The 18,270-nt window shown below is 42.2% G+C and overlaps 1 protein-coding gene across 1 annotated transcript; it reads left to right on the top strand.

The window, feature by feature from the left end:
• The first annotated feature begins 6,323 nt into the window (after nucleotides 1-6,323).
• Nucleotides 6,324-16,705, top strand: Klf17 (KLF transcription factor 17). The gene is made up of 4 exons (XM_013157834.2): nucleotides 6,324-6,517; nucleotides 12,166-13,003; nucleotides 13,883-14,127; nucleotides 14,473-16,705. The coding sequence occupies exons 1-3, from the start codon at nucleotides 6,461-6,463 to the stop codon at nucleotides 14,125-14,127; spliced, it is 1,140 nt and encodes a 379-aa protein (XP_013013288.2). The 5' UTR covers nucleotides 6,324-6,460; the 3' UTR covers nucleotides 14,473-16,705.
• The last annotated feature ends 1,565 nt before the right edge of the window (nucleotides 16,706-18,270 follow it).

The following is an 18,270-nucleotide window of genomic DNA, read 5'->3' as shown; positions in this document are numbered from 1 at the left end:
TTTTCTGTGAGACTAGATTTTGCTAAATTGCTCAGGTTGGGTTCCATATCGTGATCCTCCTGCCTCAGCTTCCCAGGGAGCTAAAATCACAGGTGTGCATCATTATAACAACTTCTAGTATATTTTAAATCATTCCTTTATTACTTAAACAATAGTGAATACAATGTACATGCTATGTAAATATAATACATATTCAATTTTTTTCTCAGATGTCTTCTTTCCTTCCTTCCTTCCTTCCTTCCTTCCTTCCTTCCTTCCTTCCTTCCTTCTTCCCTTCCTTCTTGGTTTTTTGAGACGGGAATTTCACTATGTAGTTCAGGCTAGTCTTGAACTCATGGCGATCCTCCAGTCTCAAATGTTTTTCAACCCATGGTTTGTTGATAGGTGGATGCAGAATGCACAGACAGGTACAACCTGTAGCTATTGTATTGCAAATCCAGCTTAATTTTCACCTCCTCTACTGCCAGGCCAGGTCTGGGAGTTTAGGGAAAGGAAGAGGTGTGGTCCTGCTCTTTCATTCAATGGCTATCTGTTCAACACCTTTTTTAAAAAATTTAAGTAGAGCAGAAGAAAGGAACCAGAAGTGAACAATTATCTCTGACTGGTCTGGCTGCTGAACACAGAGATGACCCCTTTTTAGGCTGGAGGGAGGTGGGGTAGACTGACAGTGCAGACTGTTGATGGAGAAGACTGAGACACTTTCCTGTTTGTGTCCACACTGAGTTTCAGACTTTTCAGCAAAGTGGTTACTTGCCGTGGAGAGACACTTCCTTTCCCAAGACTTTGCATTTATTTCCTGACTTTATTAACAGTGAACTTGAAGATTTCCAGAAACGGGTAAATTGGCACTGGAAAAGATCTGCTAGAGGTCTCAGGTTTTTTCCCTTCCATTAATGTTTGGGATTCTACAGAAGCTCTTGGCTGATTCTCTTGGAATCAGTTGTGTCCTTTTCTTAATACTACGGGCTCCAGAGAGGCACTGTAATATTTTTGTTTTCCTTTTTAAAATCTCTGATTCTTTGGTTTTGTTTGTTTATTTATTTATTTATGGATTTTTGTTTCCATGTATTGTCCAGGTCTGCTTGCCTGTAGCTGGTTTGACTTAAATTTTGGTCTGTATCCCATACCATGGCTGAACCATGCATGGAGGGGCTTAGATCACTAATTTGGGCTGAAATGCCAAAAAGGTAGCTTGGATATTTGAGAGTCAAATGAGTGCCTTCCAGATCATCCCAGTTTCAACAGATTTTCCTTATGAGGAGCAGCGATGTTTTTGTTTTTTGAGACAGTTTCACTGTGCAGTTCAGAGTGGCCTTGAACTTGCTTTGTAGCCCAGGATGACCTTGAAATTGCAATGATCCTCCAGCCTCAGTCTCTTGAGTGCTGGGATTATAGCCATCTTTTCCACTATGCTGTCTTTTCCATATATATAATGTTTTTAGTATAGAAATCAAACTCAGGACTGCTGTCTTTTCCATATATATAATGTTTTTAGTATAGAAATCAAACTCAGGACTGCTTGCCAGGTAGGTGCTTGTGCTGCTGAGCTATATCCCAGGAGAACAATGGTTTTATGATTTGACCATTGGAGATCTCTGCTGGGTAGTTGGTGGGATCTAGTTTCTGTTGGATGAATGACAGAATTTGGTTTGTTAGATCCTTTGTTGATTTATTTGTGAGATCAAATCATTTAAACTATTCTGTGCTTGTTGGGGATTGGAACGGCCTTTGCCATCTGAGCTAGTGAGTTTTGTGGACATGTCTGCGACCAGTGATAACACTGTAACCCTGTGTCTGCGGCCTACTCAGGACATAATCTTAAGTCTGATTGTTTGAGTTGAATATTTTCCACCTTGCTGATAGCACTAAATTAAATTATAAAGGTTTTTTTTTTTTTTTTTTTGTCTTTTTGAGACAGGGTCTCGCTATGCTGTTCAGGCTGGCCTTGAGCTCACTTTGTGGCCCAGGCTGGTCTTGAACTCTCAAGGATCCTCCCACTTCAGCCTCTCAAGCGCTGGGATTGCAGGTGTGAGCCACCAAGCCCGGTTCCAAATTATAAAGATTTAAAGAAGCTTTGTTCTGATTGGTTTAGGAAGACTAACAGGAGCTTAAATAAGTCCAATTTAGGGACTGGAGATTTAGCTCAGTGGCATAAGTGCCTGCCTTAAAAGCATGTGGTCATGAGTTTGATCCCCAGTACTGAAAAAAAAAAGTCCAATTTAGCTAAAACTCTCAGAAAACAAAGATAAATTCCTAATACTCTAAGTGGGATAAATAAGGCAAAAAATTTTCTTGTAGAAACTGCCAGCTCAGATTTGATTTTATCCAAGAATCTAAATTTATGTAATCAAGCATGTTTTCTTCATTAGCCAAGTTACACTGATTTGATGATTGTGCCCTAAATATACATGTTTTTCACTGGGTGTGGTGGCACATGCTTGTAATTCCAGCATTTGGGAGACTGAGGCAGGAGAATCACTGTGAGTTTGAAGCCAGGCTGGACTACACAGTGAGATCAGAACAAACCTGAACTATGCCTGAACCAGCCTGAACCAGATCCTGTCTCAAAAAAACCAAACCAAATCACATCAAACAAACAACCCCCTTGAAGCAATGAAAATCCAAACAAACAATCAAACATGTTTTCTCCCTCATTTTCCTAGATGTACTTCTTTGTACATTACTGCTTCTCATATATATATTTTTTCTTTTTTTTTGAGACAGAAGCTCACTACAGCTCAGGTTGGCCTTGAACCCACAGGATCTTCCTGTCTCCGCCTCCTGAGTGCTGGGATTACAGGCAAGGCACACCCAGGAACTCTTCTCATATAATATTAATCATCTTTATAATTTTTACCAAAGTAATAGTAATATTTTTTTCTTTTCTTTTTTCTTTTTGATTTTATCTTGAGACAGAGTCTTGCTTTGCATTTTGGGCTGGCCTGTAGCTCACTGTGTAGTCCAGGCTAACCTTGAACTCAGAGTGATCCTCTTGCCTCAGCTTCCCAAGTGCTGGGATTATAGGTATGTGCCACCATGTCCAGCACCAAATTCTGTTTTAGAGAGTGAACTGGCAGGTAGGACATGGAGAGTGATTTATAATGTACAAACATTTCAAAATTTTATAAAAACCAATACAGTGCTAGGTGTGGTGGCATACACCTACTGTGTGGTATTATTATTCCATTCCATGAATGATTGTTTTTTATTTGAAAAACAAAAACAAAAGGATAAAAATGATAGAGAATTTCAAAACAAAATAATAGGAAGTTAACACTAGTTAATATATTAATGTTGTTATCTTCAAAACAGTTGTTCTGATTATGATTTAGGTATGAAAAACTCTTTATTAAATATAATGTTTGTGGGGAGGGAAGACCCAGCTGTCCCCAGTCACCTTGCCCATCCTGAGCCCTGACCACCACCTTGGACTTGGCCAGCCCAGTGACTGCAGGTCCCATGTTGCACTGGTGTCTTCTTGTGTGTGAGTACCTGGAGAAGAGAAACCACACCTTCCCGTGAAGCAGGCTCTGCTATGCTAATCAGTAAGCGCCTCAACCAGAAGAAAAACCATGCTGGTAGCAACTGAGGGGAAGGGAATAGCTTGAGGCTTGTATTGTTTGGTTGACTCTGCAGGCCTGGGGCTGGCGGGCAGGGCATCTACCTGGAGGATGGCAGTGTACATTGTGTCAGCTGTGGGGGATTTCCTCCGGTTTTGTTTTTGAAATCCAATGTTTTATTCCATTTCACTGTTTTGTTTTATGCCTGCATCTGGTAACCTGAGCAACTATTTTGAAGATAACAATGTGCAGTATTGTTTTCACTGTTTTGTTTTGTTTCGATTTATTGTTTTGTTTTATTCAATGTTATGTTTTGATTGGTGTTATTTCGTTCTGGCTTTGTTTGATTTGCTGTGTCTGATGGTATAGACGACTATTGTGAAGGTAGCAAGATACATGATAGTGGCTATTGTTGATTTCCTATTATCCTGTTTTCACTGCTTTGTTTTGATTGGCTTTATTCTGTTTTGTTTTGTTGGATTTTATTATTTTTAAAATATAATAAAAATTGTGCCCATAAACAATGTTTAGCAAATTCTGAATGTTTTAAAACTTTTCCTGAATGCTATTATATTGCATGGATCCCTTTGCAGCTTGCCTTTGAGCTTCCATTGTAACAAATGTTTTTGTTCCTGTATTTTAGAATCTAAACAACTACTTTGAAGATAATAGTACTCAATATATTAACCAGTGCTTATCTCCTGTTATTTTGTTTTGAAATCTTGTATCATCATTTTATTCTTTTTTTTTTGGTACCAGGGATTGAACTCACAACCTCGCATTTGTACAGCAGGCACTTATGCCGTTGAGCTAAATCTTCTCCCTCATCATTTTATTCTTTTTCATTTAAAACAAAATAAAACCAAAAACCATTTGTTTTTCTTTTGCTGAGGATTGAACCCAGGGCCCCTCATGCAGCCTAGGCAAATACTGTACCTCTCTTCTACAACCCCAGCCAGCCCAAGTTTTACATTTTTTAAAATAAACTTTTCATCTGGGAATAAACTTAGATTCACAGAGGAGCTGCAGTGGTCAGGTTACTAAGGTGGTGGAGTGTCACCACATGCCTTCACTCAGTTTTCCTGATGTTGATATTATCATACATAACAGTGCTCATCAAACTAAGAACTTGGGCTGGGAGTGGGGTGCTTGGGCTGGGAATGGGCTGGGCTGTGGTGGAGTGCTTGCCTAACATGCTCAGGGCCCTGCTTTGATTTTCAATTCAAGGTCCTCCTGTCTCAGTCTCCTAGGAGTAGCTATGATTGTGAGCACCATGCTTGGCTCTGTCTACTTCTTCATTTGATAATCATTTCCCATGTGCCAAGCACCAGGCTAGACACCTAGAGGTATGCTTTTAGTGCCTTATCCTAATCCTAGGTTGTCTTATTTATTCTAATAGCTCCAAATCTGAAATCTGCAACTACAGCCCAGGCTTTGCTTTTTAAGCTTCCAACCTATCCAATTGCTTCCTGGACATCCCCACAGGTAACCTCATGTCAACCTATCCAACGTCTGCACACAGCCCTGAATGGCCCTTCTTCTGGGATCAGCCACTTCCCATGGACTGAGAGGATCAACTCAAAGCTGTGCCAGCTTCTGTCTTGGAACCTCTTAGATTTTAAAAGGCATTTGTTTATTCACTTATCTGCATTTATTTGACGCCTTTCATGGGGGAGCCTGTCCTATGCACCCTTCTATCCTCGGGTTATACTACCCTTTCCTCTGTTCACAGCACTGTGATCCCCTTGCTTTTCTTTCCTTCCCATTTTCCTTCTAGCACAGTCAAGCTCTTTTCTTTTTGTCTTCCTACAGCTGATTCTTTTCAGATATTTAGTTGTTAGCTCACATTTCCTGTTTTGCCTTCTTTACTGCAATCACCACCTTCCAAGATACATTAATTACTGACTTTTAAAATGGAAGTGCCTTGAGGGCAAGGCCTTTGTTTTGTGTTCTTTTTTATCTTTTTTTGTCTTTTTGAGACAGGGTCTCACTATGCAGTTCAGGCTGGCCTTGGACTCACTTTGTAGCCCAGGCTGGTCCCGAACTCGAAAGGATCCTCCTGCCTCAGCCGCCAGAGTGCTGGGATTACAGGTGTGAGCCATCAACGCTCAGCTCTGGTTTGTCTTCTTTACCATATTAGTTGTGAATCTCAGCCCCACAGGTGTGGATACTCAGTATTATGGCGCTCAGCTGCATAGTGGAATGCCCAAGCTGTTTGGGACTGAGAGGGGACAGAGGTGTACACTGGTAAGAGAAAAGTTCCAGCCTTCCTACCATGGCAAGAACCTGGCCTGGTGGAGATGTGTTGTCCCTCCTGTCTGCAAGGCCCTACACTCAGCCTTGGGGTTCTTTCTCCTCCAAAGGAGGCCTGGCTGGAGTCTCAGACCTCGGTTTCCCCAGAATATTACATGTCAAACACAGCTGTTCAGATTCAAGTTTAGAAGGTGTAGGTAGAGTGGATGCATGTATTAATCGTCAAGAAGTGTTACTGAGATGGGTGTGGTGGTGCATGTCCGTAATCCTAGCACCCCTGAGATACATAACGGAGGCCAGCCGGGGATACTTAATGAATTTAAGGATAGTTTGAACAATATATCTTTTTTAAAAAAGGGTTACTGAGGTCTCCTGTGGTTGATCCTGGCAATGTGTGGGGCTCTGATGGGAGGCTGGGTAGGCCAGCCTGGGAGCGACAGCATAGAGATGATTTGACCCTGCCCCCGGCTGCTTTGGCCCCGCCCCATCTGCTTTGGCCCCGCCCCTGGCTCTGCGTTTTGTAGAAGCTTCACGGTGATTGTGGCGTCCTAGTGCTGTGACACAGCCTGCGGCTCCCACCACAGCAGCCCCTTGGCTGGAGTGAGCAGTGTCACGACGTCCCGTGTGCAGCTAGTGTCCTGGCTGAGATGGAGCAGGCGGGTGATGAGCTAGACCAATGGCAACCTGCAAACCAGCCAATCCTGGTGAGTCCAGAATCCACCCGCCCTGTTGACCAAGTGAGGGGCTAAGGAGTGGGGGATGTGGATGGGATAAAGCGGAGTCAGGAGGTGCATAATAACCAGAGGGAGAGATGGTGAGGGGAGAGATGAGGGACACTGGGTAATCGAGTGTTTATTCAAGTAGTGCTTGTGTTGGTGTCGGGCCAGTGTTGGGTGTTGGGGTTAGGTGGGTTCCAAGCAACTTCTCAGAGTGACTTGTTATGGAACAGCTAAGAGCAGGAAGGAAAAACTTTTCTTATTCGGATGCCTTTGTCAGACCCTGCTACTACAATGGTGAGTTAACCATGGAACAGGATTATTTACTTGTTGGCACTAGGATGGAACCCAGGGCTTTAATAAATTAGTGGATGGATTGGAAGTGCGGGGCATGGAGCTACAGGAGCAACTGGTAAGACCAGTTTGGTTCAAGTTTTGGAGGTCAGAGTGCAGGTGAGGACTGCTTCTGGACTGGAGAATTGATGGTATGAACATTTCCAGGTCCTGAGACTGGAGGAAGGCTAAGATGGGATAGAGCCCAGGGTCTGCCGGAGAGGAGGCCGGAAAGGGATGTTCAGGGATGGAGCTGTTTCCTCCCAGAGCAGTAGGCTGCCTCCATCTGTCATAATGAGATTTGTAGTTTTAAAAGAATGCCTGGGGGCGGGGGTGGGGGAAAAGAAGAAGAAGAAGAATGCCCTGAAGGGTGGAACCTCAGCTGAAGTGGATGTTGTGATAATTGGATGGTGAAGTGACAGTGGAAAGGAGAAACAGAATCTGGAGATATTTTGAAAGTAGAACCACAAGCTATGTAGAATCACATTTTGTTGTGCCCTATAAATAATCTAGGGATGACTTAAAGTGTACAGGGGAACATGCAGGTTAGAAGCAAGCACAGCAGTGTTTTAAACAAGAGACTGGAGCATCTAGACAGGAGATCTGGAACCAGTCCCCTGCAGATACCAAGAGACCCTTGTAGTTGAATCTACCTGGTGAAAGAAGTGCCCAGAATAACTTAATAGATTTTTCACTTGCACAGTTGAGCCAAAATGGTGACATTTTCTAAGAAAGCAAAGGATCAGAAGGAACAGGGTTAATAGGATCTTTTGCAAGGAGTGGGTGGTGGGAAAGGATTATCATGAGTTTTGGATATAGACCTTTTGAAGTACTTGTGGCTGCCCCGAAATAGGGGGATCTTCCCTGGAGCTATGGGTTTAAGAGTAATTGGAATTCAAGTAAAAATGGATCCGTTAGCATTGGAAACATTGCCTGGAAGGAAGAAGGGAACTCTGGAGAGACAGGAAGAGCCAGGAAAGTATGTCAGTGGGTGTTCAGGAGGCCTAGGGGAAGCTAAGAAGAATGGAGGTAATAACCTCAAGCAAGGTCAGGCAGGAAAGAGTTAGAGAAGTGTTTCATAGGCTTTGGGCTGTGAAGGCAGTGGTTCCCTATGGGAAGCTGGTTTTGTGGGGAGGAGGGAGCCTGGGTAAGTTTGCAGGAATGAGAAGATGAGGCAGCACAGTGTTCACACAGCTCTACAAAAGTTTGCTTGTGAAAGACTGAAAAAGAGGATCAGTCCTGAGAAGGAAGGAAAAGAGCTCTGCTCAGCGCCCCAGAAGTAACGCCCAGAGGTCTTCTCTGTTGCTGTTGTGTGTTTGCCTTACATTGGTTACTAATGGTTAATAAAAGATGTCTTCTAGGTCTTTTTAAAAAAGAACATTTTTCCCTATAGCCAAAACATTATCAAATCTGTCAAAATTAACTTCACTATATCATTTTAGATTTAATCCTCAAATTCTTCAAGTTGTCCTTAAAATGTCCTTCATAGCTGATGTGTCCCCCCAAACCAGGATCCAATTTTCAAAATATATTGGCTCTATCTGGTTATTATATCCCTTGAACCTTTTTCAAATTAGTTTCTTTTTTAGGACTGATGTGCAGTTTTTCATGATTTTAACCTTTTTCTTCTAGAATTTTCTTTCTGGATATATTAGATTGTGTTTTCATAGTATTGTTTTATTTTATTTTATTTGAAGGAAGGGTCTCATTATGTAATTCAGGCCGGACATGAACTTATTAAGTAGCTCAGCTGGCCTCAAGCTCCCTGTGATACTCCTGCCTCAGCTTTAGAGTGCTGGGATTATAGGTGTGAGCCACCACACCTAGCTTTCAAAGTATAATTCATCTTCTGTTTCTAGTATTACCTGTAAATTAAAATTGGAATTTTTTGGGGTGGTTCTAGAGTTGATCTCATACATGCTGGGTAAGTAAGTGCTGTATCACCAAATTGTATCTTCAACCCCTTTGCCTATTTTTGAGTTTAGTTTGTTTCATGATAGGCTGAGACAGGATCTTTGCAAGTTTGAGACCAGCCTGGGCTACCAAATGAGCTAAAGGCCAACCTGAACTGCATAGTGAGACCCTGTCTTAAAAAGACCAACCAACCAACCAACAAACAAAACCCTCTAAATATTAATCCTTTACCAAGTAGGTGATTTGCAAATGTTTTCTCCTGTTGTATGAGTTGTCTTTTCATTATTTTTATTTTTTATTTGGAGACAGAGTCTCGCTATGTCATTTAGGCTGGCCTTGAATTCACTGTATAGCCCAGGCTGGCCTCAAATTCACATCCATCATGAGTTCTGGGATCACAGTGCTGGAGTTACAGGCTAGGCTGGGAATACCTGGCAGTTTTTTGTTTATTGAGACAGGATCTTTTTTTTTTTTTGGTGTTTTTGAGACAGGGTCTCACTATGCAGTTCAGGCTAGCCTTGAGCTCGCTTTGTAACCCAGGCTGGTCTTGAACTCACAATGATCTTCTTGTCTCAGCCTCCCAAATGCTGGGATTACAGGTGTGAGCCACCACGTCCGGCTTGAGACAGGATCTTGCTATGCAGCCCAGTTCTGGACTTAGCCTCCCAAGTCTGGGATTTTAGGCGAACACTGGTTTTGAGTTAATTTTTTGTATATGGTATTAGATAAAGCTTCAATTTCATTCTTTTGCTTCTGTCTGTCTAGTTTTCCTAACACCATATGAAAAGATTGTCATTTTCCCAATTAATGATGTTGGTACATTTGTTAAATATTCTTTAGGCCGAACAAGCATTGACTTATGTCTGGGGTCTCTTCCATTCTTTTGATTTATATGTTTATATGACTATGCTATTACTATGGCTTTGTAATAAGTTTTGAAATCAGGAAGTATGAGTCCTAGCTTTGTTCTTTTTCAGGATTGTTTTGGCTCTTTTGGGATCTTGTAGTTGACAGGTCTCGTTTATTTTCCCAGCCAGCTTTGCCACACCCTACCTTCCTTTCCAAAGGGTTTCTGATGAGAAATCTGCCAGTAATCTTTGAATGTGTGTGTGAGGAGGGAGTAGGGGTTGAGCCCACGGCCTGGGCCATGCTAGACAAGTGCTCTATCACTGCGTCTTCTTATCCTGGTGATCTTGTTTAGGCTGTCTTTCTTGTGAGAAGTCACTTCTATTTCTCTGTCTCTCTTTTAATAGTTTTGTTATAATGTGTCTCAGAGTGAGTATCCTTGAATGTATTCATCTTAGAGTTCATTGAGCTTCTTAAATGATTTTGTTCATGTCTTTCAAAGTTTCGTAAGTTTTCAATTATCCTAAAAAAGAAAAACAATGTATGTGATCAGCTGGATGTAGTCACAGGTCCCTTAGGCTCTGTTCACTTTTTAAAAATATTTTCTTTTGTGTTCCTTAGATTCAACTTCAGTAGTCCTATATTAAAGTTTGCTAATTTCTTCTGCCAACTCAAGTGTGCTTTTGTATCCTTTTAGCCAATTTTTAAATTTTAGTAATCATGCTCTTTTGCCCTAAAATTTGTTGCCTCTTTTTTTTGTGTGTCCAGGGCCCCAAGCATGCTAGGCAGAGGCTGTATTACTGAGTTATATTCTCAGTCCTACTTCTGATTTTTATATTAGAATTTTTCACTTACACTGAAAAAATTTCATTTCTTAAAGTGCTATCTTATTTGATTATGAAAAATAACATTCATCGAAAAAGTAGAGGTAGGGGCTGGGGATTTAGCTCAGCGGCATAAGCGCCTGCCTTGCAAGCAGGCAGTCGTGAGTTTGATCCCTGGTACCGACAAAAACAAAAAAGACAAAAAAAAAAAAAAAAAAAAAAGAAAAAGTAGAGGTAAGTGTACAGTTTAACAAATTATTCCAAGAAACATATACTGTACTACAGAAGTCCATCTATAGTTGCTCTTTATCGCTGTCCCCCTGACCCTGTAATAGAACTCTTTGCTTTTATGGTTCTGGAGATTGAATCCAGGCTCTTGTGCATGCTAAATAAGAACACTACTACTCAGCTACCCCCTGTCCCCTGATACAACTCTTGCAATTATTTGGACATAATTTCATTGAATTCTTTCTGTTCTGTGATGTTCCTTTAATTGGTGTGAAACTTATATTTGTTGTTAAGTTGTGCTTTATTTATGCTTGAATGTTACATTTTTCTTTGTGTAGCACCATTTTTTTCTGATGGATCTGTCTTTTGGGAAATTGCAGTCTTTAATTTCTATTTGGATGTTTTAGAGTCTATGAATACTGTTGTACTTTTACCTTATGTTTGGGTGTTCATATTTGGATGGATTTTTTTCTTGTCCATCCCAATGGAAGAAGAATAGATGGGAAGCTGGGGTAATGTTTCCAGCTCTCATTTATAGAGCTCTCATTTCTATTGCTTTAATATAGTATAATACAGTGGGATTTTTTTCTGAGACAAGATCTCCCTTTGCAGTTTAGGTTGAACTTGAACGCTCTATGTAGCCAAACTGGCCTAAAACACTCAGTGATTCTCCTGCCTCGGCTCCTGAATACTAGGATCACAGCTGTGTGTTACCACAGCTAGTAAAAATGAAATTTGCAAACTCTATCCTATTTTAAAAGCTTCCATTTCCAATCTTTTCTTTCTCACCCTTCATAACTGTCATCCATCAAGGGACACTGCCCTGACTCCTCAGACAACTATTCTTCCATTTGTTTTCAAAAATGTTTTCTTTTTTAGCTTTTATTGTTTTTGTTATGTAATTTTCATATATGCATATAACAATTTGATCATCTGTATTTCCCCATTAACTTACATCCTTTTCTCCTCTTACTAGGCTTATAATCCTAGCACTCTCAGGAGGCTGAGGCAAGAGGATGTGTCCTGCCTCAAAATTTAAAAGGGGGTAGTTTGGGGCTAAGAGTGTAGCTTAGTGTAAAGGCTTGGTTTAACTCTGTACTGCACATGCAATCAATTAATCATAAAAAACATACCAAAAAGAAAAGAGCCTGTTATGGTGGTGCATTCTGGTAATCCCAGAATTTAGGAGACTGAGGCAGGAGGATCACCATTAGTTTGAGGCTAACCTGAGCTATATAGTGAGTTCAAGGCCACCCTGAATTGCGTAGCAAGATCCTGTCTCAGAAAGAGAGGGATATGAGTTTGAATTAGGGTTCCATTGTGCTTCTGTCAGCCCATTCTGCATCATAGAAAGCCTGCGTGTTGGCAGGATAATTCAGGCCAGAGGTGATGGAAGCCTGGATCAGGATGGAGTCTAGGGCTGGGAAGAGGGATGTGTATAACTGGAATTTGTGCTGCAGTGAATTTCACCTAACTGTTTCCCTCCCCTAGGATAACTTGAAGCCATTGTCCATCTTGGATATTCAGCCACCTCTCAGAAGCAATGGAGTGTACACCTCTTGGAACTCTGGTCCACCAGGCACTGAGCTTTGCCATCAGGACAGAGAGATGTTGGGAACCCTTTTGGCATCTCCTGAGACACCCAGGCAGGATGCAGGCGAAGTGAAGACCTGTTGCAGTGTGTCACAGAATGAGTGCAGTGTGAACTGCTGCCCCATAACACTCACCTACCAGATGATGTACTACCAGAGACAGCATCCCTCCCAGCCAGGGATGATTGGCAGGGAACTCCAGATGATGCCTTTACAGTCCAGTTTTCAAGGCAGGGATTTGACCTTCAGTGAGCATTTGAGGATGCCCTATAGTGGGCTAATGCCAGCTTCAAATGGACTCTCAATGGTGTCCCCCAGTAGTGCTCCAATAGTATCTTACTGTGGGCCCCCACCTTCTTTCAGAGTTTCTCTACAATCTGAAATGTTATTGGGTCCTACTATGCCTTCCACTGAGGCCCAGGCTGTGCCTCCATCTGTGGCTCAGATGTTGCCATCTGGAAATCCCTATAATCTTTCAATTCCTCCTGCTGGCTCCCAATCATCGCACAGCTTAGAATCCCAGGATTCTCTTGTGAACCCATCAGGCTCCCACAAAGACCTCTACCTTTCTGAACAACCCACAGCTGCTTTTCAGAGAACAGAGAACTCCAGGGCCTGCGAAGGGTCACACAGAAGGCAACCCTCAACTCTAAGACCTTACTGCTGCCCGTATAAGGACTGTGGAAAAGCTTATACAAAGCGCTCCCACCTTGTGAGTCACCAGCGCAAACACACAGGTCAGTAATGTGTCATCTGGGGGAGGGGTGGAGTCATCTCTGGGTTTTTGATTTGTGTACTGATTGGTAACTAATGGGATTAGCCCTTTCGCTTTCATGTTTGGAATCAAGCTCTGCTAACTCCACCAACTGGCCATCCAGAATGAATGCTAGGATGGCGAGGAGGGTACAATTGATGGTGTTGTACCCTTTCTGACTTTCATTTGTTTTTTTTTTTTTTTTTTTTTTTTTTTTGAAACACTGCCTCCCTATGTGGTTCAGGCTGGCATTGAACTCACTGTGTTCTGGTTTGTGTTTGGATGGCCTCCTAAGCCTCATGCAGTCATGGAGGTGGCTGAGTCTAGCCTTTGTGTTTGGTTTGTTGTCTAGTGCTGGGACTGGTGGTGTGAGTGCTGCACCCACCTAGGGGTGAGAGCTGGTATACAATATAAGGAGGTGGGGGAAAGAAGTGTGCTTATTCTTTTGTGCCCTTTTTCTTGTTGCTTGTGGCCACCTTGAACAGCTTCCTCTTAGCTATGCCACTCTGCCATGGAGCCAGCTAAGTATGGACTGAAACTACCAAAAACTGTAAGCTAAATAAGCTTCTTCCCTCATTGTGGGTGTCAGTTATTTTGTCTCAACACCAAGAGGAAAAGTAACCAAGACACATGTAACTCAAGCCAATATCAAATTTGCAACAATCTTGCCTTAGCCTCCTGCGTAGTGGAATTACAGGCATATATGCCATGCCTGGGCATTTGTTTGTTTTCTTTTTGTATTTTTATTTTTTCTCTGGTTTCTTACATCTTCCCTTTTGAGTCCCCAGCTTTGACCATTCAATCCCTTCATCTCACTGTTTGAACATTCTTCCACTTAATATCATCTCTTGTCACTCCCCAGGTGAGAAGCCCTATAAGTGTAACTGGGAAGACTGTACCTGGTGTTTCTTCCGTTCTGATGAGCTTCGACGTCACATGCGAACACACACCAAATATCGGCCACACAGGTGTGATCAGTGTGGCCGACAGTTCATGAGATCTGACCATCTCCAACAACACCGAAAGACTCATCAGCGACTTCCAAATTCCCCAAGGCAGCCAGCCAACAATGGACAGATGGATGGTCCTCCTGGTCCTGGTCTTTAGGTCAGTCTCCTCTTCCTTTTTGGCTTCTCTACCCAGATTCTGTTGGCCTCTTGATCAGTTCATCTCTTTGGCAAGTAGGGGCTTAGGTGAAGATGGATTAAGAGGTAAAGGCTGAGTCTCAAATGAACTTTGAACACCATTAGGGAGTCCTCAGAACTCTCAAGCACTGTATTGGATGGCTTTCCCTCCCTGGGGTCACTTGATTGTGCCAGTTAGCCAAATGGGAAGGTGGTGCAGCAGACACAAGTTTATTAAAAAGCTCCCTATCTCATGTCATTCCCCAGCTTGAAACCCTTTAGTTACTTTCTGCCTTAAAAACCCAATTTTTTAACCTTGGTTTTCCAGATTCTGGTGTGAGACTGTTTAGGTCTTGAACTTATCACTGTCACTCATCAAATGACCTTGGGAAGTATCTTTCATCACCATGCCTTAATTTGTCCTCTGGAAAATAAGAAAAACCATCCTGGACTATATTGGATATGTCATATACCACAGCAGTTCTCCTGGGACTCACCACCTGCCTATCCAGGGTTTGTCTCTTCCTTTTAGATCTGGGTGGAATGGCCCACCACAGGGTGGGATACAGCATCCCATGTGGCCACAGAAACTTGGAAGTTCCAGAGGATTAGTACTCATGGGGTAAAATTTGACTAATGGGAAATTGGAGGTAAGAGAAAGCCAGGCAGAGATACTCTGTCGTCTTCTCTCCCTTTTAAGAATTGCTATATAAGGCATGGTTCCTCACTGGCAGTATAGCTTGCAGGAAGATTTCCCAAGTAGCTGGTGGACACAGCTGCAGAGCCTGGTTCTTGCCTGGCATATAGCTATACCCTGCTCGGAAGGGTATCATCTTGCTACCTCCAATATTTTTACTCCAATTTCTCACCCCTAATGCCTTGAGTTTGTCCCTCCTAAATAAAACATCCGTATTCAGTTCCTGCTGTAGGCTCTATTTTCTAGGTGCTTTGGAGGAAGAGGAGAACATTAGACTTTGGCAGAGAAAGATCAAGCCCTGCTGTGACTCCTCTCCTAACCTAGCCTGGTGTCCAGACCTCTGAGTATCAGATATTAAGGGGCCTATTCTGCCCTGCTATATGACTTTCTGGGCAGCTCAGGTAGTTAGAGCCTCATTTCTGCATTCATTTTATTGACCAGTCAGTTCACAATAAGAAAGGAACTTGGCCAAGCTGTCAAGTGGTGGAGCTAGGACCCCAACTAGGATCTGTTTGTCCTGAAGGTTTGTCCCTAACAGATGTTACTTAACATAGATGCTGGCCTGAGCCTAGTTTCTGTCTGTCACTGCCAAGTGGTGGTTGTTAAGATGAGTTGGGTCTGATTCTCATACTCAAGGAGTGTTCTTAGTCTAGGTCAGAACGAATCACCTAAGTGGACAATGGGGAAGAGAAACCCAAAAGAGGTGGTCATAAAGGCCTTCTGAAGGAAAGACCGAAGTGACCCTTGTCCAGTAAGAATGTAACAAGTTGAGTGGAGGGTACTCCAAGAGGGAGACAGCCTGCAAGAGCACCACACAGAGCACTGGCACTGTGCAGACCCCTGGCAAGAAGCCTGGAGAGGAAGCCCGGAGACGGGGAGGAAGAGATTTACTTGTATTTGTGGTACTGGGAATTTAACCCAGGACCTTGTACAAGTGATGCATGTTACCACAGAGCTACGTCTTTTGCTCAAGAAAGACTTCTTTAAAGAGGTATCTGAGTCAGCCCTGAAGGACTCATGGAGACGAGCTGTGACTCTCATTTACTGGACATGTACCTGTGATTATGCTGGACTCTGAGGACTCCAGCATGATGAAGACACACTCCCTCCATTTTGGAGAAGAAAGGCCATGGACTAAACTTCTGAATGTGCTCACCGCTGCCAGGGAGCAGAGCTTGTCCTCTTCAGGCTAAGGCCTGTTCTGGCCCTCTGGAGAAGCCCTGCAGACAAGGCTGTGCTGGACCCAGCCCTGGCCTGCCCACTACTGCCCTGACCTTTCCATGATTGGCTTGAGTTGTGCCACTAGCAGCACCAGCATACCTGAGCTGGGGAGCCGGATACCCTTTACTCATACTCAGAATGCACATGGCTAAAACAAAAAGCAAGAGGAACTGGGCTCACCTGTGACCCCATCCCTGGTGCCAGAGACTGAGGTCTGGGTACTGAAAGCCTCTTTCATTCCCAGCTGCGTACCAGGTGCTTTCCAGGAGCACACCATCTTGGGTTTAGTGGGCTACCTGGCTCAGCTCACTGCCGGAAGGGCTGGTGGACTTGAACTTGTGGTCGGGACACAGGGGAGGTCTGTTTGGAGATTGTCACATGCTGATCAGTGGACCTGAAGAAGAACCAGAGTGGGCTGAAGTTGCCAAAACAAGCTCCTGGCCCTGGACAGCTCTACAATCTAGTGGAGGAAGAATGTTATTAGAATCATTTCAAATGTCTTGTATTATGGATGAACCTCATTGTTTTTTTCTATTTATTGTGATTATAAATGCAAAAATATTTTGTAATAGTTATTCAAGAATAATACCTTTTTGCTCTTCAGGTCACTCAAAATTTACTCAAACCTAAAGCCTTTTTTTGGAATTTTATAGGTGCATTTTAGATATACATGATATTCATCATAGGAAGTTTGTACCTGTACCTGTTATATCTTTTTTTTGTGTGTGTGTGTGTCTTTTTCATTTTTATCGGTACCAGGGATTGAACTTACGACTGCCTGCTTGCAAGGCAGGAGCTTATGCTGCTGAGCTAAACCCCCAGACCGTATCACTGATTTTTGAATGCTGGTTTTGTATCCAGCTATATACCTGAATCCGGTTATTAAATCTAGAAGTTTTATAGTGGAGTTTTTGGGGGCTTCTATGCACAGTCCACAAATAATGATAATTTAACTTCTTTCTTTCCTATCCTTATTCTTTTTATTTTTCTTTCTTATCTAATTGCTCTGGCTAATATTTCCAAAGCTATACGGAGTTACAGTGATGATAGTGGCCATTTTTGCCTTGTTTCTGATTTTAGGGGAAAGCTTTCAGCTTTTTGGTCATGAAAATATCTTACTCATCAATTTTAAAAGATAGCATTGTGGTTTACATCAATCTGTGTTGAAGATTTTCTTTTAGGGCTTGAAATATCTCACTCCAGACTCTCCTTGATTTGATGGTTGTGTTGAGTAATCTGCTGTGATTTTGATGAGCTTTCCTCTATAGGTGATTTTTTTTCTTTTCTCTGCTTTTAGTATTTTGTTCTTGTGCTGAATTTCTGGAATCTTGATTATTATATGCCTGGGTGTAGATTTGTTTTTGTTATGGCTGTTTGGAGTTCTATATACTTCATTTTTTTGTTTTTAAAGTTTTCTTTGATACTAGGGATCAAACTTACAACCACACACTTGCCAGGTAGGTGCTTACGCCACTGAGCTAAATCCCTGGTTGCTTCATTTATTTGTATGTCAAATTCTTTATCTATATTTGGGAAATCTTTTGCCTTTATTTCTGTGAAGAGGTTTTCAGTGACTTTTGTTCTGTCTCCAACTTTCTCACACATTCTAATCACTATTACATTGTTCTTCTTTATGTTTCTTTTTCTGGGCTCTAATCACATTCCTGTCTTTTAGATCTATCATTCAATCCTCACCTTCTTTCAGTCTGCTATGTATACTTTCAATGGAGTTTTTAGTCTCCTGGATTTGTTTGGATGTTTCCCTGATTCTACTTCTTGACTATGTTTGGCATTCGTGGTTTCTATTATTTACCTGAGCCGCCTCTATTTGTTTACCTGTGTTTGCTTTAACATCTTTCATTTTAACTGTCATTTCTTTTTTTGCACCTTAGATAGTTTTTTATGACTTCTTTCATTTGTTTTTTCACTTTTGCTATCATTTCAGAGAGTTCCATCTGCTGGCTTCCAAGTTCCTCTCTTTGTGCTCTGGACCTATCCTGGATGGGCTTGGTGTTTAGAATTGCATTTTGCTTCTTCATCTTATCATTTTCTGTTTTATTTTGTTTTCTGTGTTGATGCTTGTAGATTTATGTTAGATAGCTTTATCACCAGTGTTGAGGCTGTCCTAGGAGATCTCTGTTCCTCTGAATGTCTTCTAGATATTGGTGGTTCTTGGTCTTTATTTCTATCACAAGAACCTACTTTTCC

Source organism: Cavia porcellus, unplaced genomic scaffold (assembly GCF_034190915.1).
Source record: "Cavia porcellus strain 051 isolate PalLab524CR breed Dunkin Hartley unplaced genomic scaffold, mCavPor4.1 scaffold_25, whole genome shotgun sequence".
Lineage (NCBI taxonomy): Eukaryota > Metazoa > Chordata > Mammalia > Rodentia > Caviidae > Cavia > Cavia porcellus.
Note: the sequence above shows the minus strand (reverse complement) of the source record. Positions and strands in the feature narration are given on the sequence as shown.